Here is a 24,535-nt window from a genome sequence, read left to right as displayed (position 1 = left end):
TATTTATTGTCAGGCTGCAACACATCAAAATCAGGAAGCAAATACCATCATAGCTGACAAAAAATGAAGGAGAATGTATTGTGAATTCACTGAATTTTTGTTTCTGTTGGGTTCAAATGAGAAATTGTTGGTTTGGCCGACAGGAAACCACAATGCACAACTGTCCCGTAATTGCAGCAATCAGACGTTTATAGGGAACAATAATAGTAGGCAAAAGAAATTAGTTATAAAGGGATCTGTTCAGAGGATTTCTAATGACCTTTTTTTTTTTTTTCTTCATATTTGAGGTTTTGGGCTTTTTTTTTTTAAAAAAAAAAAAAAAAAACACCTATTTAAAAAAAAAAAACTCTTAAGTCTCAAGACTTGTAGATCTCACTATTGTAGGGACTGCTCTTCTGTATGTTTATTCTTTGGGGTGGCAACAGTCACTTACTCCACTGAAAAGATAAACAATTAGATTTTAAAAAAAGTTTAATGTTTCTGGTAATTAATCAAGCAAGGCTTGTCATAAAATAAACATTGAAGTTGTTTATTTATTTAGTGTTAGTCAAGAATACTAATATTTCAGAGCTGGCAGAACAACATTGTTTTCTCCATGCAAGGCAGGAAAGCCATAGGATGCAAACCTTGAAGTTAACAGGGCAAATGCAACATGTAAGAAATCAAAAAAGGCCCCCAAGCATGTCTCACCCTCCCCCCCAAAAAAGTCCAATCACATTAATAATAGATCATAGTGCATGATTAACACATTGTCTGTTGAACAACACAGCCCCTAATGCATTTGCTTGAAATTCTCCAACAGAACACATTAAAGTCCAAGTGTAACCAACAATACAAGGAAAACAGCAGAAAGCGGCAGACCTTTTAAGTGCAGTAGAACACAGAAAACACCCTTAAGGTGAGCTGCTGCAATTAAACACCTTTCTTTAAACAAGTGTTGGAAGATATCATTAGTCCTTGACTAAAGTAAACCTTCTTGTGACTTCTAATGGAAATCTGAGACTGATTTATAACCACTGTGTTTTTTTCTGTTGAGATAGGAAATGTACATTCAATGTAGCTTTAATTAAGGCCTTCAAATTGTATTCTGACAAAATACATCAGCCTTGAGTGAATCATCTGTAAGAGTGACCATAGCTCGGTGATGTAACCAACAATAAAAATTCTCAAGTTGCAAATACGATGCCACCAGTACCTGTTTTCTAAGTTACATTCAGGTTCCTCTCCTTCATAATGGGATTTGCACCTCTTGACAAGTGCTGGAGACAAATTACAGTTTCACAAAGATTGGGGCAGCTGTATGGCATTGAGGAATCTGCAGTGGTCTAAATAATTTTGTTTTCCCCAAACAGGCAAAACAAGGTGACTGGGGAAAGCAGCAGTATAAGTAACACCACAAGATCATTTCATCTTTTTCTAATCACTTGACACAGTAAATTTATCATGTAATTCTACATTCTCCAAGTCAACAGAAAAGCTACTCTAACTTAAATCCTGGTTAACTGAAAGGTTTATCCCACAAAGACATGGGTAGTTAAGACAATATTTACTTCAGATTACATTAATTGTACACCGAAGGGATACAGTGCCAATGATAATATAGATCTGTAATTTGAATGCTTGAGGTGGTTTCCACTGAGTGATGTTTTTCACTCCCGATGCTCTTCTTCAGTGATTTGATGTCGTAGCTTGGGTTTATTAGGGTTGTGTTCAATCAACCAGTCAGCAAGCCAAGTCTGGATGTATAACAAAGAAAAATTAAACACACATTTTCAATTTTGTTTTGTTGTTGTTGTTTGTTTTTTTTCCCTACTTAATGTATGGAAAACTATTTAGAGCCTTGTTTGAAGCCTCTGATGCACTCTCCTACTGTGTTGCAAAATGAAGACCTTTCAGAAAAAATGAACCTACAAATAGCCTGATTTTTCTAGACGTTCTTTTAAATCTTCACAGTTTGCATTGCTTTTGAATAACTCACGCTGATCGTTAGAAGACAACTTTTCCTGGAAATGTCTGTCTTTGTGTATAAGAATATTTTGGCCATACTTCAAATAAACTGAACTCTGTTTTGGAATGAAGCTGTACAGTATGTATGAAAGTGCTTAAAATATTATTCCCAGAAACACTTACAGATAGCCTATCTAGTAATGATTCATTAACAATGCCACAGTCTTCTACACTGAAATCACCTTCTAATGCCTTAAGCTTAAAAACAAAACATGGGGACTTTTTGAAATTCATCTTGTACATTTTCCAGCAAATTGTACTTAAGTAAGAATGTGAGAGGTAGGAATGTCTTGAGTCCTAACTTAATCTGCCCATGTCTTGGCCTGGCCTTAGGCAAAGTAACCTCTGCTTCGATTTCTCCACTTGTAAAGAGAAGATTTAACACATCCTTATTTACTTCACAGGGCCGTCAATGATTTGTTTCTGGAATGCTGTGTAAAACAGGTACCATATCCTGAAGTGAAAGAATTGATAGAATAGTAGACCAGTAAGGTAAGCAACACTTTTCTTTAATTACCAGTTACAAAAAGGATAGGTTTAAAAAATATGCTAGGAAACTGTGCTGAAACTGTAGAGATTAATTGGAAACAAATAGATTCAGAGAAACGTGGCCTACAAGATAAGATAGAAAAAATAAGTTTTTTTTTTTTTTTTTAAATATAGTGAAGAAATAACTGAAGGGAAAAAAAGATGGTGACACTGCAAATATGCATTAAATTGCTTAAAAAAAAAAAAAAAAAGGAGATAAAAGGAGATATTACAGTGGACACAATGTCCTCTGGGGCTAGTAAAACAAAACAAAAATTGTCATGGGTTTAAAACCAGAGCAGAGGAGATTTGGGCTAACTTTTAGTGAAAGATTTTCATCTAAGTGTAATTAAGTGCTGAAATAGATTGCCTAGGGAGACAGTAGATGCTCCATCATTTGGAGTGCTAAAGAACAGGCCAGACAAACATCAGTTAGGAATGGTTACATACAATTGGTTGGGCCCTTCGGCAAAGGGGTGGATGAAATGACTACTTCAGGAACCTTCCATCCCTATTTTCTAGATTTCTGTGCTAACGGTGCCAGACATACAGATAAAGTGAACAGATTACAAAACTGGAGCAATCAGAGTACATTTAATCTGACCTCATGTATATCGCACAGGTCACAGAAATACCTCTAAATTATTTTTAAGGCTTCTTTCTTTTTCCCTGTGGAATCTTTCAGAAAAATGCAATGTTGATTAGAAAACTGATGTTGAATCCACCACAGCTGCCAGTAAATTGTCACACTGATTAATTATCAGTATTCTTTAAGAAGTACTGGTGTGAATTACTTGAACTTTAAGAATACTACCAATAAAAAATAAAACTAACAAAGAAACCCCCACATTTTCTCAGATGAAAGCCAATTTCTGTAGGGCCTGAAAAGAAAAATGCAAGAAATGAACTCTAGTCTTTCCACTAAGATATGTGATTTGTATGAAATTCTTGGTTAAAAGGAATAACTTGTGAAAGAAGTGCAAGATGCAACAACTTGCTAGATAGAAAGGGTTAAGATGACAGAATTTTCCATAGGTCAGTTTGATTATTCAAGATATGATTCTTCTGAGTGAAACCTAATTAGTTTTCCTGGTGAACTACGGAACAGCCCAAATAAATGTTATCAATGCCATACAGTCGAGATAATTGTTTATCCTAAAGAAGGATGAAGTTAATATTATGAAATAAAGCATAACAATGACAAAACATGGGCAGTTTGATAGAAACTCTACATTGTTTTACTCAACCACATAACTACTACCAGTGTGATTAACATCTAATCTTACCTAGAATCTATTATTAGAGTTATTTCATTTCAAACTCACCTCAGAAACATTAAACAAAATAAAAAAATGTGTATTTGGCATCGTATGATAGCCCCTGTTTACCTTTCTAGATGTCTGTAACTACTATGTGTTAGCAACAGTTTTATAGAAGCCACCAAAAACAACTGTCATTTTGTCAAAGCTGATTTCATTTAGTCCAGGTCCTCATTTCATCTGTTAACAAACAAATCAACGTATTGAAAGGCAAATGTTATTTGGCTACCTCATTACCAGGTAGCTAAAGGAGCACAGCTCTTTAACAGAGGAGGAGTTTTCCTGCAGAGACCACGAATTCTAACACAGAGGAAACGTATCACAAAGCACGCAACACGATGCTGATACACTGTACGTACCATAGGATCTGCAGGCTTCTCTTTACAAAGTGCAGTGAGCCCTGCTAGTAAGGTAGGATTTACATAAAGGTTCAAGTAATCCCTAGCTCTCTGCCCAGCTGGAACTGGCTCCAAGATCACTGTAAAGAGTAACCACAGGTATTTGACAGCAGTTTGTAGAACAATCAAAAAAGGCATTCTTTCAACAGTAGTTTATAGGTAAGCAGAGACTCATATAAGTTAATAATACACAATGGTTGGTAGAGCTTCTCACACAGCCAACTGTAAAGAAACTACTTAAATCCCTTTACAACATCCCTGAGGTAATCTTGCTAATTATAGCCAATTATGGAAGGAGAGGAACTTGGATCATCTGGGGAAACACCTACATCCTTGAAAATTCATTGGGTGTAGGAGAGAAACAATATATCCCATGTTTTGTACTTCCTTCTTGCAGTATGAAACTGGTTTCTGAAAGCCTAAATCTCACACTAAGCCTAGCTTTGTTGTCAAGATGAAGAAAAGAGCCATAGTTCACAGGAGGTATGGTCTGTAGGGAAGCGTAACAACTTTTATGAAACTAAGGGATCCAGCCAACAAAGCAGATGCTTTTCTGGTCAGTTTCCCTCGCATCTTTCTATCAGAGACCAAAATCATCTTTCAAATGTTACAGACAAGAGATCATCTCCCAGCCTGTCCAGGTGCTATGGCCCATTTCTTTGGCACTTAACTCTGGAATTGCACTGTAATGTGAGCACTCAGCTACTGTTGAACAGGAATTACTCATCCTCAGCCCAAGGGAGTGAGTCTCCTCGAGCCAACAGGAGTCCCTGGGCTGACAGTGCCAGAAAAACATGCTGGAGTATAACAGCTTCCCATTTCCTCTCATTTACCAGCCTTAGTCACTCCAATTCCCAAACTACAGACTCTGAAAAGTCGAGGCAGTCTCTGTAGCTATAATAGCTCTTCAAATTGATTTTGGTATGCACTTTGTAGCAGAGAATATCAACTTAAAGAGATACACATTTGCACAAAGCAAACAAACCTGAGCCCTTCTAAATCGAATTATATTTAGAGTCTGAAAAGCGACAATCAACAACTGAGCAGACTGCTATCCTCCCAAACATGGGCAATACATTGTTTGCACCATTTTACCTTCTGGAAACATGAATCGAATTTCTCTTTCTGCTGAGAAAATGTTGAGACTGCCATGAAGCGCATTCCTCAGCTCATCAGTCCCATAGATTGCTCTTAAACTAAAAGCAAGAGAAAGAACTGTTTGGTAGGCAGCTGCAAATCTCTTTCAGCTCTCAACAGCCTCGGGGTAAAAAAGCAATATACATGGACCAGTTAACAAAGCAGTGGTTTGATTTTGTTTTTTAAACAAATTGAGTAGCACCCTAAAATTTGTGTTCACGCACAAAGCATTCTTGGAAAAAGGGGTTAACTGTGCCTACTCCAAAAAAGTAAAAAGAGTTAGAAGTTATTTTACACATAATTGAGGATGATAACAGGCTGATCTAAATCTGCATCTCAGCTGAAAGAGGCAGAGACGAAGAGGGGGAGACACAGAAATTCAGGTCTCATTTAAGAGAACAAGAAAACCCTCCTGACTTCACCACGGCAAACCAGTGAGTTACCTGTGAGGGTGAGTCCTCCTAGCTTTTATGCTGTTTGATGGTCCGAGCAATTCCTTCCAGTATGAGACTGCGTTACGTCTGGCAAGAACCATAGCAACTAGAGGTCCAGAGCTCATGTAGGCTGTTAAATTAGGAAAAAACATTTTTCCATATTGCTCTGCATAAAAGTTGCTACATTGCTCTGGGCTTAACTGGAGCTTCCGTTTCTAAAAAATAAGTGTAAAATAAAAAAGAATTAAAAAAAAATCTTGCTAAATTAAGATAGCTTGCTACCACAGATACCACACAGTTCTCTGGTGCAGTCACATTTTCAAGTGCAGGCCTGACAGACATGGAGTAACCTTCCAACCTAATCGATTCTCCCACACCTGATCCTCTTTGAGGCACAGAGCACAAAAAAGCAGTAAGTTTCCATGTTAATTAAGCAGACAAACATGCCATTTGAGTAAGGTGTGATTTCAGTGTACACAAACTACAGCATTTAAACCTGCTGAATGACTTCAAGTAGTTAGGGCACTGTATAGTAAACGCGAAAAGCATTAGAACAACAGTATTTAATTATTCAGCTGTTCCACAATAACGTTCTACTTTTACATAGATTTCAACCCACAATGTTAATTATGCAATTGTTTTTCATTCTTAGGCTTTATGTTTTCACAATAGCAGCCTAGCCTGCAAGTTCAGCAGGTTATCCATCAGAGGGCACAGGGCAGTCACAAAAAAAGAGAATTAAATGTATTAAAAAGTGCTTTCTTTGAGCCTGATCTTACATGATACATAGTAATGCAAATTCAGATTCCTAACAGCTTCAGTGCCAAAATTTACTGGCGGCATCAGAAGATACTAAAAACGTATTCTCATTAAAAATAAATAAATTAATTAATTAATCTCACCTCTGTAAATAAAACAACCATAAGTGTAGGGAAAGAAAAAAAAAGTGTAGGAAAAGAGAGACATTTACAAGAATGAAAGATTATACCTTTAGGGGAAAAAAAAAATAAACATATGATATAAAGAGATAGGGAGATAAAGTTATATCTAGAAGCTCAGCAGGAGCAAAGTGCCGTGACCTAGGGTGCTACTGCCCCAGCACAAGGAGAAAGAAGAAGAGGAGGAGGAGGAGGACAGCGGCACCCAGCGGCCGCCCCGCTGGGTAACCTGGAGGAAGGGTTTTTGTCTTGTTACGATCCGTTTCTGGACGAGAGTTTAACTGACACTGCCTGCCAGGCACAGAGCTGCATTGCTGGCTGCTCCCTGCCGCAGATCCTGACATATCCCTTGCTTCAAAGTCATCTAGGGATTCTGGCTTATTTTAATACTTTTTTTTTTTTTTTTTTTTATCTGCTCTTACAAAGAGAGTGTGTGACAAGACCCCTAAAAGAGGGCCTAGAGAATTCATTTCCTTGCCAGCTAAAGGCAACTTTTTTCCCTCAACACAACCTCTGCTGAAAATCACACCTTAAAGTCTTTCCAAGTAGCAGAAGGGTTGCAGCAATGCTCCAGGCAACATTCCCATGACCACTGTGTCAGATCCAAATTTAAAAAGAACTCAGCAAGGCCTATTTAAACGAAACATTTGTTCTGAATTTAAACATTCACAAAGCCTATTTACAAAACCAAAAAACAAAACCAAAAAGAAATCAACTCTGGAAACCAAAAAACATGTCAGACCACAATTGGACACCAACCTAGGTCAATTAATTCTGGAAGCACTCACTTGGCAAATGGGTACAAGAAACACTGTGCTGCTGGAAAGTAGACACTCTCCAAAGAGTTACTTTGGAGAGTCCACTTATCTGCTACATATGTTTGCTAAATCCCAGTTTATCAACAAAGTCTGTGTTTTCCCATGGTCAGCAAAATTGTTGATCTGGCAGTTGTAGCTAATGGCATGAAAAACACAAATGCTTTCTGGACACATGAGCTTTTAGTTACTGTCTTGATGGCTGCAAGTTAAGACAAATATTGTTCTGACTTACAAACTGCAATTATTTTCTCTGGAACAGTCTGTTACCTGAACGATCAAAAATCCTGATCTGAGAATCACATCCTCTATTTCCTCCTCTTTATCAACGACATCTGGTTTGATGAGGGCCAGAGTTCTTTCCACAAAAATCTGAGGTTCAGGCATTAACATCTGCATCTTCGCTTCTAAGCCAGAACTCAAATGCCTCTTTTGTACTGCAATGACATAAGTTCATGACATTTGGGGTTTCTCCACCATTCAGAGACCTGCAGTGACACTCGTGGTGCGCTCTAGGAACAAAATATCCCAATTTCAGAGCATCCAGGTGAGATTTTCCCTGGACTAGTGAGCACCCTGTAATTCACATTCCCATTTCTAGTAGAGTAACGTTTGTAGAAAATATGCCAAAATTAAACGTTAGGTAATCATGAGATATAATTACTCTTAAATGTCACTAACTCAAACAATGGATGTGAGAAACATCCCATAGACTGTACTACCTGCAAAAAGAGCCAGGCCCACTGCAGTACCCCGCATTCCCCATCTAAAACCCATGTGTTCCACCAAACCCCAAATCTGTATTCTTATGCACAAAGAATGCTCTGTGGGATTTATCACTTGGACCTGATCCATCTGCAAGCCGCGGGGTATTTCCCAATTGCTAATTAATTCTCATACTTATGGACTTGAGACAAAGTGCCAGTTTCCTAACTGAGTGGATCAGCCCGTTAGCAAGCTATTAGGCTACAGAACCGCTCTGTGACTCCTGGAAGCGCTTTCCTAGGAACTATGACCACTTTTCATCTCACCCCACCCGCTCGGGGCGATGTTTTGCCAGGAACAACCCCGGACCCCCAGCGAGGGGGCTGCCGGCACAGACCCCCCGGGGCTGAAACCACCCACACCCGGCGAGCCTGGAGCCGCAGCTCCCTGCCCCGACAGCCCCAAGGATCTGAGGCGAGGAAGCGGCTCCTTCACCCCACAGCAGCCCGGTCCCCTCAGGCCCCGTGCCGGCCGCCATGCCACGCACCTTCCCGCTGCGCCGCCGTTGCTAGGCGACGGCTCCGCCCGGCTCGGCCACAAGATGGCCTCCGCGCCCCAGCGCCGGGCGGGCCCCGCTGCCTGCGTGCGCGGGGGGGGCTCCGAAATGGCGGCCGGGCAGCGCCGCCACAGCCCCGGCGCGAAAGGGCTGCTGCCCAAAGCTCGCCTCAGAGCCCGCGTTTGTCCCGTTCTGAGCTCTTTGTGTAATAAATAGGAGAGTAGAGGAGGGGTGGTGGGTGTGTGGGGAGGGTTTTGGTGCCCGCTGTGCTTTTTGTTGTTGTTTCGCCCAGACAAAGCCCGGGTTTTACCTCCCGCTCGGGACCGCCCCGCGAGCCGTGAGCTCGCAGCGGGCTGAGTGCCCTCAGCAGGGGGAAGGCGATGTGGGGGAGCTGGCGGGTTTGAGAAGGGAAGGAGCCTTTCAGCGCGCAAGCGCTCTGCGGGTTATTTAACTCGGTGTTTGTCGTGGCAGCGCTTATTTTATTTCCCTGCCGGATCTCCGGCACAGCGCCCCGAGCCCCCAGCTCCTCAATACCGCCATTCTGCTCTTTTTTTTTTTTTTTTTAAATACAGTCTCCATCCAGTGCTACTGGTTTTATCACAGACACACGACGAGGAAACAGCAGCCTCCCCGTTCTGACTGAGGGCCCGCACCGGGCGGCCCCACGCGTCCCGGGGCTTCCCCGGGTCCCCCCCCCGGTTTCACCTCAGCGCCCCCCCGGGCCTGGCTATCGGGGCGTGCCCCGGCCGGCAGAGCCGATAACAACCGGGGCTCCTCGCCCTCGGGCCTCCGCCGCCCTTATCGGAAACGGTGCGAGCCCAGGGGGTGGCTGACACCTCCGGCAGGAGCTGCCCCTTGGCCTTCAGGAGCCCCTGAGGTGAGGCTGGGCCGACAGCCACCAGTGCAGGCATCGTTTCTTAATGAAGTCTGACTGAAAACACGAGGCCAAAAGGCAGAAATGCTGACACCGCATGCCCCTGGTTAGTAGAAGGACTGTAAGTGTACTGCAAAAGGTGGGTTTAGTGTAAGAAAGACGCACCATGCCTTATTTTTCACATGTAAATAATGTAGAAATACAAATGAGAAACAAAATCACACCATCTCTTTCCAGCCAGCTTGAAGCATGTTTTGAAAAATCAAAGATTGAAATTGTTTTTATTCTCATAACTTGAAAAAACAAAGGCTCCAAGAAACGAAAACGCACAAGACTTGATCAGCCGCAGACTTTCCTTCATTAATACGGACATACGATGCTTGCTCCCTTGACAGAGATTGCTTATCCAACAGTTAATCTGAAGGCATTAGAAGCACAGCAACAACTCAGATAATGGAGAAACACACTTTATGAAAAACAGGCTGGTAGAAAGATTGCAAGTTCATCTGCTTTTTCATTTAGTTCAGCTAATGCAGCAAGAGTCATTTTTTTCCAAAGTAAATGAGTATGTCTGACAGCCCGACGTTAGATTTAGCAGCTCAAAGGCCTCCTGAGCCCCAGTGAATACTTCAGATTATTACATAAGAAACATTGAATTTAATATCCTTGTAAAACACTAACTTTCTTGCAATTTCCTTTTTATGTGCATTTTTTGCCAGTTGCCCAAGTTAGAGAAAAATATATGTATCCTTCTGTGCACCCTTATACGCTGAAGCTTCTCCACCAGCAGCGTCCTGTGCACTTCGCTCCTTCCCCCATCTTTCTGTGTCAGAATTTCTCCTCCTTGCTGTTTCCAGAAGCATTTCTGGAGGGCGGAGATTGTCTAATTTTAGCATCTCAGAGAATCCTCTGCTCTCCAATGAGCAGGCTGCTGCATCTAAAGCTGCAGCCAATTACCCTGGGTTTCCTCCTGCTACACTTCCCACGACAGTTTAATAACGCAGCCTTACACATTTAAAGTGGCCCCATATGTTAAGAGAATAACACGATGCATTCCCTAACAAAGACATGTCTTTTTACAGAGAGAGCATCTCACAGATTTCTCCAAAATCCTTGGATTCTATAAACCCATCTTTACAACCCTGTCTTAATATCATTATTGTATGCATATTATCTTTATAGTGCTTGAAGAGATATTTCAAATAACCAAAAGGCCAGTCTGAATAATTTTCCCTAACTCCTGCAGGCCAGGAATGTGATTTTGAGTTAAAGAAAAGAAAGAATCAAAGAGTAAAATTTTAATTACCATGTAATGAACCATTACAGTTCTGAATACTTCTCCAGGCATAGCTTTGCTGCCGTATCTTATCTGTTAAGCGGTTTAACAAGCCTTGGTTGTCTTATTTTTAGCTGGCACGGAATATAACAACACTGAAAAACTGGGGCTGCAGGTGTATTTTCACGCCAGTAACAAAGATATGTAACTTTTTAAATGAAAAAATACTGTTTCAGAACTTTGTACCCTAATACTACAAGAAGGTGGACAAAATAATTACTTGTGGATTGTTAGTTTTTAACAAGAAAAAGAAAAGCAGAATGATGCAAGATTGTGTTGGATAACACGATAAAAGCTACAGAGTCCTGGGTGGTTGCACTGATTAAAAATGAAACTTGCACATATTTTAGCTTTACATGCATTTTGATGTCAAACAGAGAAAAAAAAATAATAAAAAATTACTAGCTGTACATTTGCCGTATACACAACTTTCACCCACCACTGACTTCTTTGCTTCTGTCTCTCATGATAAAGTCTGTCATACCTACCCACAGCACCAGCTTACCTTCAGCACCTGCTTCATCCATGCTTGCTTGTGCAGTGCAAAGTGTTTCTGACGGAAATCCTGTGATCACGCTAACTTCCTCTCCTGCAAGCCTGCTCCCTCCTCCATTTCTGCCTTCTTACAGCTAAACAATTCTACTTGTGCAGCTTATCTGCACGCCTGTAATCCTAGCTAGCTTTTTATTGCTGCTGACTAACCTATTTCAAGCCTTTCTTTCTGCTTTCCTCTATTTGCTAACTCACAATTTTCTTTAAAGATAAAATTAACAAAATATTCTCATGACGCTTCCCCTTTCTACAAATCTCTAAGTGATAACAAACATCTTACCTAAATTTCCTCTGTAACTCCATCACTTGCCCTATTGACCTCATCCTATTTAATTTCTTGATCACCCTCACATTCGCTCTTTCATTTAGTCACATCTTCAGTCATTTGCTCTGCTCTGACCGCCCAGCACCCACTCAGACACACTTGTCTCTTTTACATAAAAAGTAAAAATTAAAAATCGTTCAGTAGAAGTGTTTCTCCTCACCTCACTTTTAAGAGTCTTCCAACCACATCTCTTGTCTGGTTCTACCGTAAATCCACTTCAAAAATAGTTTTGCTTCCTCTAGTCATCTGAAAGTTTCTCAACAGATCTTCAACTGATCTCTTCTTTGGTTGTCAGTCACTTTTAGCACAGCTAATTATCCACCTATCTTAGCTTTTGCAATTATTCTTGCTGTTGCTGCTTCCCCAAATGCTGTTTCAGCTTGGCACATCAGTAGGTTCCCCTTGTGCTTCTTTCCCTCATCTGCAAGAGCACTGATGAGCTCTGATCTCAAGTCTCTCCTCCCTTCCTTCTCTGACAGCCTCATACTACTGTCTCCTTTCAAACTTAAGCTGTCTCCATTTAAAGTCTTGGTAATGACCGTGTGCTAGACAAATCTGACTGAAAACAACCACTTTTTTACTGAGTTATTTTACTACCAGCTGTGCAAAGGAGGGGGTGGAACCTCACTGCCAGGAATGTGAGGTTCAAGCTCAGATTGATCTAAACTGCTGTGGAGATGTAAATCAAGGTAGGGAGATGTAAATCTGTGATTTATTGACGTGGCTGGGACTCTTGCACGGGTTCTCATCTTCTTTATCGCTGACATCCTTTTCTCTGGCCTCAACAAATCAATCATTCATTTCCATTCAGAAAGATGCTGCAAGACATTTTTTTTTGGTTCATCTGTTTATGCTAGTTCTCCACATCTTTTCAAAGCGAGTCTTCTATATCAGGCACAAAACTGTTAGTCTTCAATTGCAAGCCCATTCACGCATCGATCCAGTCCTACTTACCTTTTGTTCCACAAAGGATAGCTCCTACAACATGAGCCAGCCAATGCAATTGAATTCTACTAATGCATTTTCAAATAAAGACCTTCCTGCTTTGTCCCATGTTGTTGCTCAGGATGAGCTCATGTTGAACACCTGTAGAGGCTACCATTGATTTGCCATTTTCTATAAAGCTCCTCCCAGTTTGAATATAGGCACTGTGTAGAGATGCTGCATAGAGATATTAGGCTTCCACCCAACCTTTCAGAGCACCACCTCTTCTCTCTCGTTGCTCTACGTGATGTTTAACATCATATTGCTTTGGGTGATTGAGACCACTAAGCTCTGGGATTAAGTACTCAGTGTGATACTATCCACCATGAATAAATGACTCTAAGAAGAATCTAATAGCAATATTATTATCATATGCAAATGGAAAGAGACAAGCAGTTAAATAATGTGCTTTGAAAGGTTATATTGTAAATACTTGCTTAAATGCATCTTCATCTTATTTCAGTGTAGCATAAGGCATCCTTTTTGCAGTTTATTCTGACCACTTACTTTCAACAATTATGTTAAAATCAACAGGGCTACTTGCATAATAATAATTATTATTATTCAATTATTATTATTATTTATGTATATTGTGCATAAGAACTAACTTGCAGGTGATATTTTATGTGTAGTAGGCTACCTGTGACCTAAATGAGATGCTTACCATCAATTTATACAAGATAGACACAGTCTTGGGAAAAGGGATAAATTACACCAGTATTTTCAGACCAGTAAATGTTTTTTTGTTTGTTTGTTCCTCTGTAAGAGGGAAACTATACAAATCAATGCAATGGAAATAAAAAGGAAATAGGATAAAGAAGAACGGGAAGGAAGCAATGAAGACGGGTATGGCACAAAACTCCTATGAGCAGACAGCAAGGGCAGGGCTTGGAGTAAACAAGTTTGGCAGAAAGGCAAAATTAGGCCCAATTTCAGAAGTTCATACACAAGTAAAATTCAATTGAACTTCAGTCAACACCATTAATAACAACAGTAATTACAGGATTAACAAAATAGCAAATAGAATGCTAGTTTTTTTTCTCAGCAGTAAATGTGTCATGTACGGATTACCGCCCAACAAGCTGTGTGTCTATTTTTCATTGATTAACCACAGGCTCTGAATGTGGAGTGAAAGGCAGGACTGAAACCCAGGTTCCAGATGAATTATTTTAAATAACCTGTGTCATGATGGGGCCTGGTGAGAAAAATATTACTCATTAACAGCTCAGAGTCTCATCTCTCAGTCTTCAATGCATATATATGCAAAGAGTGGCTCTGTTAGTCATGCAAGTCTTTCGTTTCCAAACCAGATACGCAGCCGTGTTGTTATCCTCTTGCTGGATATGGGACATAAAAAGCAGCAAACATCAAAATGGGGCAACTGGGAATCACAGATAAGACTTGGCAGTTGGGAACTGCTACTTAGAATTGCCAAGCTGAGAGATTGAGATGGACCTAACCAGAAGAAACGGGCTGCCGGAAAAGAGAACTGATTTAAAGAAGCACTGTTAAGCAGGAAAATGATAATATGCCAAAATATCAGTGCAAGAGCTATGAAAGGAAAGATGAAACAAGTGCAGCAAAGTAAGAAAGAAAACTGAAAAAGAGAGAGGGGAAAAACATGGAGAACTCCAAATGAAATGATAACTGTGCAAACCTTTAGCAAGGCTTGATGAAATACAAAGGGGATATTCAGAGCAGAGGGAGATTAAGTAATAAATTGTATCATCAAAACCACTCAGGTTCTATCCATCAGCTGAGCCTAACCTCACATGACAGACTCACATAAACTGCTGCCCATTTCAGTTTACTCTCACGAGCTGGTCTGCGAACTTACAACTTCAGAAGGTGTTTCTGCATTCAGCAGCTGCATGCAGAGAAACCTGCAAAAAAGAAAGTGGCTAGTGAGGAAGGGAGGTAGTAGCCACCGTGTCAGCCCGCCCATTCAACTGTACCTGCAAACACCAGTCTGATCTTAGCTCTCCCCGTAGCGATTTACGCAACTGCAGGATATTTTCCAATTGAAGCAAACTGACAGCACTGTGTAAATTAACACATGCAGCTGACACCGCGGTTTGGTGATTCTAATCAGGAACCATACCTTTTTGGTGTAAACTGATTGCAATCTTAGCCAAGGCTGCCTAAAAGAAATCAACAGAAGTTCTCTTGCCGGATGTGGGGCAAGTTCTCTGAGATGGCATAAATCAGGATAAAGACCATCTTATGTTTTTTTGTTGTTTTTGTTTCTAACATTTTATTTTAAGTTCAATGTAAGAAAAACAGTTTAAAAATAGTCTTGTAACAATAAGAATCTTTATCAGATAACAGATACAACCTGTCCTGCGGGCATTACAATCTCCAACCATGCTGGTTAGGCACTCTTCATACTGTTGTAACTGGACCTGACCTCATATGACATGCATTCACAAACTTTAGCCTTAACAGCTAGTTGTGGTGCTTGTCTGTAGCCTGCTCTACTCTGTCAACACACTAGGTTGAGATAAACATCTCTAAAGATAAAATTCTGAGCTATTATAGCTTGGTCTGAAGGTGTAGCAGAATATTTACAAATTAATGTCCTTCAGGAATAGAGCACCTGGCTGACAAAATCACACATCAGTCTATTACACTGTGCCCTTGCATTCTTGAAATTACTCACGTTGATCACGTTTTTAGACCGCTTTAATATTTTTTGATTTGTGGGCAGTAAACATTTGAGGAAAAAAGGATTTACAAAAGCAAATAGCCACTATGTCCAACAACTTACACTCTAGAAATTATATGTAAAAAACCCTGCAATTCCAGTAACAAATATGATGCAGTCTTGCTGTGCGTGTGCATGGGAATCCAAAGCAGCTTGGACCGGTTAAAATGGTTCTTGTGGCAAGCCACAGCACCGTAACAGAAGAGTGGCTTCAAATTCTTGGCTGTAGCAGAGGGCTATTTCTCATATGATAATAAGATATTATAACACTAAGTATGATTTCCTTTTTTTTTTTTTTTTCCCCTCTCCTTTCCCTTAAGAGGTCTGGCTCATAGCCCAAGGCAGCGGGCTGTTTTTAACTTTAAAAAAGTGGATGGAGCCCTTAATCTAAACAGACTATGTTGATTTTATTTTGTGCTCATCTTTAGTGATCTGCTGTTTGTACAGCTACAAAGCCTATAAAATCACACCTAGCATAGCCTATTCTAACTTTACGGAGTTGCTACTTGAGAAAACAACTCTTGTAGAGGATAAAAGATGCTCTAAAAGCAGTTTGCTGAAGGCCAGCCTGGATCCTAGACTAGGCTGCCTCACAAAAAAACGCCTCGCTGTGCTCAGTTGGCTCCGTGCATTTTTCCTGCCCTGTAACAGCGGGTGCAAGTAGGGCCAGGGGAGATACCTGCGGGCAGAGCACCCTCACGGCACCCGCATCCATTACTACAGAGAGTTAGGAAATAATCGCTGCTCCCAGCCCTCCAGCACAGGGCCCGATTTCTCCTTTGTAAAGGCGCGGCTGTGCCCGGCTGTCCCAGCCCCGCGCTCTGCCCCTCTCTGACGGGAGCCCCCAGGTCCCCGCACGGGGCGCTGCCCCCCTCACCCGGCTCCAACCGGGCCAAAACGCCGAGGCCCGGGCCGAGAGCGGAGAGCTCCGCTTGTGCCAGAGCACAGCCCAGAGCCCGGCGGGCGGCAGCGGAACCGGCCGGGGGCCAAAACCCCGCGGCGAGCCCTGAGGCAGGCGGGGAGGCGGCGGCCGCCTCACGGTCCCCTCACGGCCCCCTCAGGGGGGAGCTGAGGCGCGAGGCCCCTCGCGCGCCTTCCCCCCTCAGCCCAGTGCCGCGGGCGGCCATTCGCCAACCGCTTCCCTCCGCTCCCGCCCCGCGCCGTTGAACCAATCAGAACCCGCATCCGGCCTTGAGTGACGGGCGGCGGAAGCCAACGGCGAGGCGCTTTGTTGCGATGTGCCCGGGGCTCCGGTGCTATAAAGGCGGCCACGCGTTGGGGCTGCGGGCCGGCGGGGACGTGTCGCGGGGGGAAGGAGGCGGCGCGGAGCAGCGGCGGCGCCGCGGGGAGGGGACGGCGGAGCGCAGCGGGCGGCTCTCGGCGGGCACAAGGGGGCGATTTTAATCCGATTCCGGCACGGCCCGGATTTTATCGCGAGCGGGGTTTTAAAGTGAGTACGGGGCCTGTGGGGTGGGCGGGGGGGGGAGGGGCGAGGACCGGATCAGACCGGCCCGGCCCGGCGGGGGGGGGGAGGAGGAGGAGGGGGAGGAAGGAGGGGGAAAGAGGGGGGGTGGGGGAGGCCGGGGGGAGCCGCCCGCTGACCGCCCGCCCGCTCCGCCCGTGTCTTGCAGGCGCCTCTCGCCTCAGCGGCCGGGGCAGCATGTCCGAAGCGGAGCAGCAGTTGGCGGCCGCCGCCGGCGCCACCCAGAACGGGCACGAAGCGGCCGAGAGCGCCGGGGGGGAGCAGCAGCAGCAGCAGCCCGACACCGGCGGGGCCCCGGCGGCAGCAGCGGGGGCAGCGGCAGCAGCAGCGGGCTCGGCGACGGCGGCAGCGACGGCAGCGGCGGCGACCACAACGGCGGCGGCAGCCGGAGCGGCGGCGGCGGGGGCGGCGGGGACGGCCGCCAGCCAGAATGGGGCCGAAGGCGACCAGATCAACGCCAGCAAGAACGAGGAGGACGCGGGGTAAGGAGGAGGCACCGGCAGGGCCATGGGAGGGGGGGAGGGAGCCGGGCCCGCTGCGGGGCTCGGCGGTGCCCGGCCGGGGTTGGGTGAGGGGGGGGTGGGAGGGGAGGCCCCGGTGCGAGCCGCGGCCCTGCAGCAGCCCCAGCAGGGCTCGCAGCGCTAGCAGCAGCAGCGGCACTCGCAGCAGCGCTTCCTTTGTTCTGGAGCTGCCTTTTGTTGGCGCCATGTGGTGGCTGGGGGAGGGGCGGGGAGCGCGCTGCTCGCCTGCTCCCGCTGTAAAATGGAAGGGGATGGAGCCGGGCTCGCCTCCCGGCCCGCGTTTGTTTCTCCTCCTCGGTGCCTTTTTAAGGGAAGGAGAGGATGGGGGGAGTTGGGTTTTGGTGGAGGGGGTGGGCTGCTCGCAACTTGGCGGGGGCCGCACGGGTGAGCCCCGCCGTTGGTGTAAACACGAGCACGCTTTGTGTAACGCCTCCAAAAATAATAATCCGTGCTTGGAAGGGAGCCGTGGTAGTCCTAAGTATTTTTGGAGGGAGTAAGGGGAAAAACAGCGTGACCAAGGTGATGTGTGATGCGTTTGGGAAAGAAAGAGCGGTTTTGGTGTACTACTTGGCAGCATTGTCAGAAAACTGCTCATCGCTCAGGAGCGATTTGTGGAGGAGTCTCGGTGGCTTTGTTGGCTTTTAGCTGTAAGATTAATTTACTTACTGTCGTAGTTTGTTAGCTTCTTATTTTTATGAATATCCACGCTTGACTTGAGAACTGCAGCCCGTTTCTAAAGAGGGTCTTTGTGATCCTCTCTGCCCGTGTGTTTCATTGGAACTCCCTTTGTTGTCACTGGGCCTGATCAGAGGGTCAGCTCCCTGAGGCTGAGGCTAACAGCGAGCTGGAGCCACCATAGGAGAATAGATTTAGGCTCTAAGGGAAGGAGGAAGAGTTTTACAAGTTTCCCATTACCTAGGGCTGGATGTGCCTTCTTCACTGTTGAAGGATTGAGAACCACACTTACAGTGTCTGTGTTCTTTATATTATCTTCAGTATTCTGCCCTCATGGTGGGTGTTAGTGTCTCGTCTCCTCCTTTGTTGCAGAGGAGGTAACAAGTCTTCAATCCCAAATCCACTTGAATTAAAACCTCTAAAAAAGCAGTTATTTTCAGGGATTGAACTATGAAAATGTAAACCTGCAGACAAGTCCAAGGCAGAGTTCAGGACACTGACACTAACCCTTCTGTTAACAGCTGAACCGTGCTTTGAATTATCTGTGTTGATATGGTGAGGAGGAGGAAGAAAATAACTATACCTTAAGAGTGCAATTTTCTGGTCTGTGTGGCCTCTGAAAGGGAAACTAAATACTAGGAAATTGGTCTTAATTTCAAAGGCTCTACACAGTGGTATTTCTATGCATGTGGGTGTTGATCATGATAACTTGAAAAAAAACAAAGGATTGTAAATCACAAAGTGCGCTATCTGCTGCTGTGGTAAAAGATGAGTTTAGCACGTGGCAATGTCTGCATGTCTACATAGCCCTGTCTGGTGGGCATAAAGCAGCTAAAGCTGCCTGCAGACAAACTGCTGTTGTCCTCCCAAACTTTGAATTTCTTTGGATCCATTCTGTGTGCTTAATGATGCCAGGGTTTGCTACAGAAAGTCTGCAGATTACAGCAGTCCTGCATGGTCAGCTATTCTGATGTGAATGAAGCCATCAGGTTAACTTTTACCTGTTAGTGAAAGGCTTAGTGGAATTTGTAGGGCTCACTCCTTAGGGCCTGTTTTTGTAATGGCTGTGAGAAGCATGCAGTTTGCTTGGGCCTTACGTACCACTCTGCACTTGAGAGAGCAGGGCTTGATCTGAAAAATGACTGAGCCTACAAAGGATATGGCTCCATCCAGTTCAAGGCGAAGAATCTAGAAAACAGAGCAATTAAAGGTTTTTTAATTATGTTGCCTTTTGAGCATCAACGGATGCTGGCTTTAACAAGTCGTGGCTACACTTTAACACCAAAAGCCAATTCTGTGTAGCCCTAGTTCAGTTTGTAAAGTGCTGCTGGCTTCTAGTGCCAGGTGTAGCTTGCCTCTAAACAGAACAATGACAACTTAAACAGCCTTAGTCTATAGTTAGGTAAAAAGGCTCAAATGCTTTCAAAAGCTTAGTTTGTTACCTTGGAAACTCTGAAAATAGAAAATACAGTCACGTTATTAATGTTTTCATTGGAAGTGAGGCATTTGATAAGTACCTTATTGACAGATCTTAGTTTTGCTTGTTAGCCTCAGTTCTGCATTGGACTTCACTAGTTTCTAGTTCTTTGTGATACTTTGGAGCTGTTCTCTGTGGGCAAGTGGGTAGAGAAGTGCTGTATCGTGGCCTCTCAGGAAAGGGAAGGCTGGTTGAGTGGTGTGCTGGTGAGGTAGCTAAACAGGAAGAAGTGCACAGCATGCTTGTTGAGGCAGGTCCAAAGTCCTGTCTCTTGTAGGAGACTGTTCTTAGGGGTTGTAGTTGTCTGGTTAAATTCTGGAGGTTGTTCTTAGGACTAACATTTCTATAGCCATTTGTCCAAATCATAAGAGCTCTTAAATATTTTGCTTTTGATGCCCTTTCCTAGCCTGAGTGCTTTCAAAGCACTAGAAATGACCCCAGGTTCTTTCCAAAACCTGAACTGGCAGTAATTGGTAATCAATACTGCTTTGTTGCAAATAGCAGAATCATGTTGGATGAATGTAAGCCACTGGTAAGGAATATATTAGGCCACCTTTACTGTTTCTTATGGCATTGCATAAACTTTAGGTGTGCACTGTGTAATTCCCTCAAAGAGGAGGGAAAAAAAACCATGTTGTGCATTCCTGTAGTATTAGTCAGGTTTTGACAAGATGCAGAAATGTTTAAGGTTAAACATTTGGCCCTGTTTCTGACAATGCTGCTGAGTTGTGCACCAGTCTAAGCATCTTGCTGCATGTGCTTTTCTGTTGTACTTCCTGAGACTAAATAGCTCTTCTCTTTGAAATTTCAGGAAGATGTTTGTTGGCGGCCTCAGTTGGGATACAAGCAAAAAAGACTTGAAAGATTACTTCACCAAGTTTGGTGAGGTAACCGACTGCACGATAAAGATGGACCCCAACACAGGAAGATCCAGAGGCTTTGGATTTATTCTCTTCAAAGAACCTGGCAGTGTTGAAAAGGTGAATTTAAGTTTCATTTTTCTTCAGATTCTTAACTTAAAGGTAAACTTTTCAGCTTGAGTTAATCTTATCAAACTACATTTCAGGTTCTGGAACAGAAAGAACACAGGCTAGATGGACGACTAATTGACCCCAAGAAGGCCATGGCAATGAAAAAGGATCCAGTGAAGAAAATCTTTGTTGGGGGACTTAACCCCGAAGCCACAGAAGAGAAAATCAGGGAATACTTCGGAGAGTTTGGAGAGGTGTGTAGCATTATCTTACTAAACACCTGCACACAACATAGTCTAGGGTTGCTGTTTGGTTGACTAATCATCTGCAAGTTGCAAAATACTTGATTTTAGAAGTATCAAGGCTTTTACAATTGATCCAGAGGTTACCCGTCTTGAAAGCAAGGCAGGCACATGCTGCAGTAATTGCTTACTTGGCTAATTAGAAAGCTTACCTGTAACAAACCATAATATTTATCTTAAAAGTGCTTTTTAAGATTTGTAAAGTCAAAGCCTCTGGTTTGCAAGCTAATCTTCCTAGAGGAAGATTTGTGCAACTTTGTTGCACAATATGAATAGATGGGAAACTTACTTCCAGTCTTATTGTCCCCAATGCAATGTACTCAACTGTTCTTCTAAACTGCAAGTCTAACAGCAGTATTTCATGTCTCCAGATTGAAGCAATTGAACTTCCAATGGATCCAAAGACCAACAAAAGGAGGGGGTTTGTGTTCATCACTTTCAAGGAAGAAGATCCAGTGAAGAAGGTTTTGGAGAAGAAATTCCATAACGTCAGTGGAAGCAAGGTAAAAACTTTTTGGATTTGTAAACTTTTGACCAAGTTATTAAGCATAATACCACTACATCCTTACTCTGAAAAGGATATCATAGACTTCTGATTTCAGAGTACCCAAAGTACAAAAAGGCCAGCTTGCAGTTTACCATAATTCCTTTTTGCCATACATTCAGTCATAGAGCCTACCAAGGTTCTTTGCCAGTATTTGTGGCTTTAATGCTTGCTGTGTTCTAGGGGCTTTTATAGGTAAAGGATCTAATTGTGTTACTCAAACACACAGGAAAAACTGGCTTGTTTATGTATCAGCATGGTGATACAAGCCATTTGAGCAGACCAATACTCTTCTTTCTGTGTAGAGTAACTGCGTAAATTCAGGGCTTACTGGAACTGCTGCAAGAACCAGAGAGCAGATGAATGCTGACCCTCAAACCTGGCCTGCTCTAACAGTGGTGTGAGATGCTCCGAGCAGCTGACAGTGCTCATCTGTGCCAGGAGCTACTGCAGCTTCAGGTGTGAAGCCAGTGAAAAGGACTGGAGGCAAAGAATGTTTGCTGGCTGGCAGGCATCCCTCTTCGCTGTGTCCAGTGCCAACCGTATAGTAACTTTGAAGCCTGCCTTGCTGGAACTCTTACACTGCTTCATGCAGTGACTTGGGTTGCTCTTAGTTTAAGACTGGACACAGTACAGGGGAAACTTTTTGATCAGCACCCACCTGTTCATTGTTTGCTGGACACTGTAGTAAGCAATAAAGCTCCTCAGGAGAGGGGAAGGGTCATGTGTGCAAGGAGCAGAGAAGCCATATTTGTGTATCCTGCAACTATGGCTTGTTTTGTCATAGTAACAATAAAAACAGCACGTTACCTTAAAGCAAGATCCCATGTGAAGAACTCCAAGCTGGGTGTGCTCAGGTACCATTGCAGGGAACAGTTCCTTTCCCAGGAGCAGTAGCCTTCGTGTCTCACCATGTGCAGATTCAGGAAGTAGAAGCTGGCTGACAGCTTGAGCTGGGGAACCAGTCTTGGACATGGCAATACTGGTTATTTTTACCTAATCTTATAACTTGATAGGTTATTTAAAGAGTTAAGTGTACCTTACAGCCCAACGCACACCCTGTCTGTAGGGTGTATGAAGGCTGCCAGGAGAACTCTCTGGCTTATTTCTCAGCCTTCTTGGTAGCTCCTCAGTCAGTGCAGCTTGGGTGAAGCAGGCCAGTAGAGCACCTTAGCCTGAGAGGGCCTGCAGGATGCAGGGCAGCCTTGTGGCTGCTGCAGAGCAGTAGTGGTTGTGCTCAGGTGACCTCCCCACCTCTTCTGTGGGGAATGGGCGGCATGAAGTGCACCAAAAGCGTTGGGCTGCTTTGAATTGCTGATAGTGGCTTACCTTTGCCCAGGCGGTGCGATAAATCAGATGCTCCTGGATATGCAGTTGTCTTGGTCATAGGACAGGGAGCACAGCGCATACATCTCCTTAGCCTCTGGGATAATGGCTGGCTTCCCTAGGTGGCTAGGTTTGGGCAGTGCTGCTCTAAGACAACCTACAAACTCCTCCTTGTTCTTCATTTTCAGTGCGAGATAAAGGTAGCACAGCCAAAAGAAGTATACCAGCAGCAACAGTTCAGTAGTGGTGGAGGAAGAGGTAGCTATGGAGGAAGAGGCAGAGGTGGAAGAGGCGGTGGTAAGTACTACACGCACTACTTTAGTATGGACACATTCAAAATAAGTTGTGTGTACTAAAATGGGATTTTGTGGATGGTTTTCCCTTCTATAGCTCAAAGTCAAAATTGGAATCAAGGTTATGGCAATTACTGGAACCAGGGTTATGGGAATCAAGGATACGGCTATCAGCAAGGTTATGGTGGCTATGGAGGCTATGATTATTCAGGATATGGGTATTATGGATATGGACCAGGCTATGATTACAGTAAGTAAAGAGAACTGTATTGGGTATAAGCAAGCGTAACTAATTAGCAGTTTAATGCATTTGTTGTCTTGTTCATAGGTCAAGGCAGTGCAAATTATGGGAAGACACCAAGGCGTGGTGGCCATCAGAATAACTACAAGCCATATTGATCAAACTTATTCAGGTATGCAGTGGCATGGTCTCTTTTGGAAAATGACTGCATAGGTTTTGTATACAATGCTGTAGATGGAGATTTCAGTTCTGTACCAAATTTAACTTTACAATAAATTTCTATGGCCTGTTAAATGTGCATCTTACTTGGAAGAGCTCCCTGGAAATGTTTTACATGTTTAATACTTACAGATAACTAGTTGTCTAGACAGTGTGGTGTGTAAATTTCAGCTTTGCTGAAGATATTAATTAATGATTTTATTAATAGGTTAAACTGAAACTGATTTTGAGGGTCTGCTTAAAGCTGCAGCTCTGCATCTAGGGACTGCCTCTTGGAGTTAACTATGGACTCTGCATTACTCCAGTTGTACAGAAAGAGATGCATCTTAGGGAACCAGTGTCACTTTCCACCTTTTTATTTTGTATTGTTTTTGTGTCATACATTTCCTGTAACGGAAGTGTTAATTTTACTGTACTTTTTGGTACCTTTTTGGAATCTAATGTATTGTAAGGTATTTTACATGTGTTCTGATTCACCATGACATGGATATTGAAGCTATCCTAGCTTTTGAAATAAAAAAGGCGTAATCTAGTGTCTTGTGCCATTCTTCAGCTTATGTATTAGTAAAATGGAGGTGTGCTGTTCCCAGAACTTAGCTCATGGCAGTACCTTGGTAGATGGAGAGCTGGGCTTAATGCTTTTAATCTCAGAACTAGAGGGCTGTATTGGTAGGTAGTTGTTTGCTTGCAGTTAAGTGGCAGCTACACTGCAGTCACTTCTGCCTGGAGGTTATGGAAGAGAACTTGGGTGGAATTCCCCAGCTGCTGGGGAAGGCTGTGCTGTTGGCTCATGTTCTAGGCAAGCAGAGGCTCAGCATAACTGTAGTAATGCTGGCGTTGTAAGGCTCTGTGGGAGGAGCCAGAGGCATAG

At 43.5% G+C, this 24,535-nt stretch overlaps 2 protein-coding genes across 10 annotated transcripts in view; one reads left to right on the top strand and one right to left on the bottom strand.

The window, feature by feature from the left end:
• Positions 1-313: 313 nt before the first annotated feature.
• On the bottom strand, positions 314-8,915 carry NME5 (NME/NM23 family member 5). Its single transcript, XM_082771453.1, has 6 exons — positions 8,829-8,915; positions 7,847-8,013; positions 5,833-6,038; positions 5,348-5,448; positions 4,214-4,332; positions 314-1,736 (listed from the first exon to the last, which is right to left on the bottom strand). The coding sequence occupies exons 2-6, from the start codon at positions 7,973-7,975 to the stop codon at positions 1,650-1,652; spliced, it is 642 nt and encodes a 213-aa protein (XP_082627579.1). The 5' UTR covers positions 7,976-8,013; positions 8,829-8,915; the 3' UTR covers positions 314-1,649.
• An 8,008-nt stretch (positions 8,916-16,923) lies between these two features.
• The window catches only part of HNRNPAB (heterogeneous nuclear ribonucleoprotein A/B), a 29,250-nt gene continuing 21,638 nt past the window's right edge, over positions 16,924-24,535 (top strand). For 3 of the 9 annotated variants that reach the window (XM_082771497.1, XM_082771496.1, XM_082771494.1), the window contains exons 1-8: positions 16,924-17,062; positions 17,244-17,577; positions 20,580-20,748; positions 20,835-20,993; positions 21,413-21,544; positions 23,100-23,208; positions 23,302-23,454; positions 23,533-23,617. In XM_082771497.1, coding sequence (XP_082627623.1) covers positions 17,273-17,577; positions 20,580-20,748; positions 20,835-20,993; positions 21,413-21,544; positions 23,100-23,208; positions 23,302-23,454; positions 23,533-23,603 — 1,098 coding nt within the window. In that variant the 5' untranslated portion in view covers positions 16,924-17,062; positions 17,244-17,272 and the 3' untranslated portion in view covers positions 23,604-23,617. Of the gene's footprint in view, positions 17,063-17,243; positions 17,578-20,579; positions 20,749-20,834; positions 20,994-21,412; positions 21,545-23,099; positions 23,209-23,301; positions 23,455-23,532; positions 23,850-23,872; positions 24,198-24,535 lie in introns of those variants that run through there. The other 6 variants (XM_082771502.1, XM_082771501.1, XM_082771498.1 and 3 more) reach the window with 4 other exon arrangements.

This window comes from Aythya marila, assembly GCF_965140915.1.
Source record: "Aythya marila genome assembly, chromosome: 14".
Classification (NCBI taxonomy): domain Eukaryota; kingdom Metazoa; phylum Chordata; class Aves; order Anseriformes; family Anatidae; genus Aythya; species Aythya marila.
The sequence above is the reverse complement of the archived record's forward strand: the minus strand, read 5'-3'. Positions and strand labels throughout refer to the sequence as shown.

What these genes read in the sequence shown, in the direction of transcription:
- NME5 (XM_082771453.1), bottom strand. Translation starts at nt 7,975, where the DNA reads ATGCAGATGTTAATGCCTGAACCTCAGATTTTTGTGGAAAGAACTCTG. An exon ending in CAGGATTTTTGATCGTTCAG is followed by an intron (nt 6,039 to 7,846) that starts GTAACAGACTGT and finishes CTTATTTTTTAG; the next exon opens with AAACGGAAGCTCCAGTTAAG. An exon ending in AGGAGGACTCACCCTCACAG is followed by an intron (nt 5,449 to 5,832) that starts GTAACTCACTGG and finishes TCTTGCTTTTAG; the next exon opens with TTTAAGAGCAATCTATGGGA.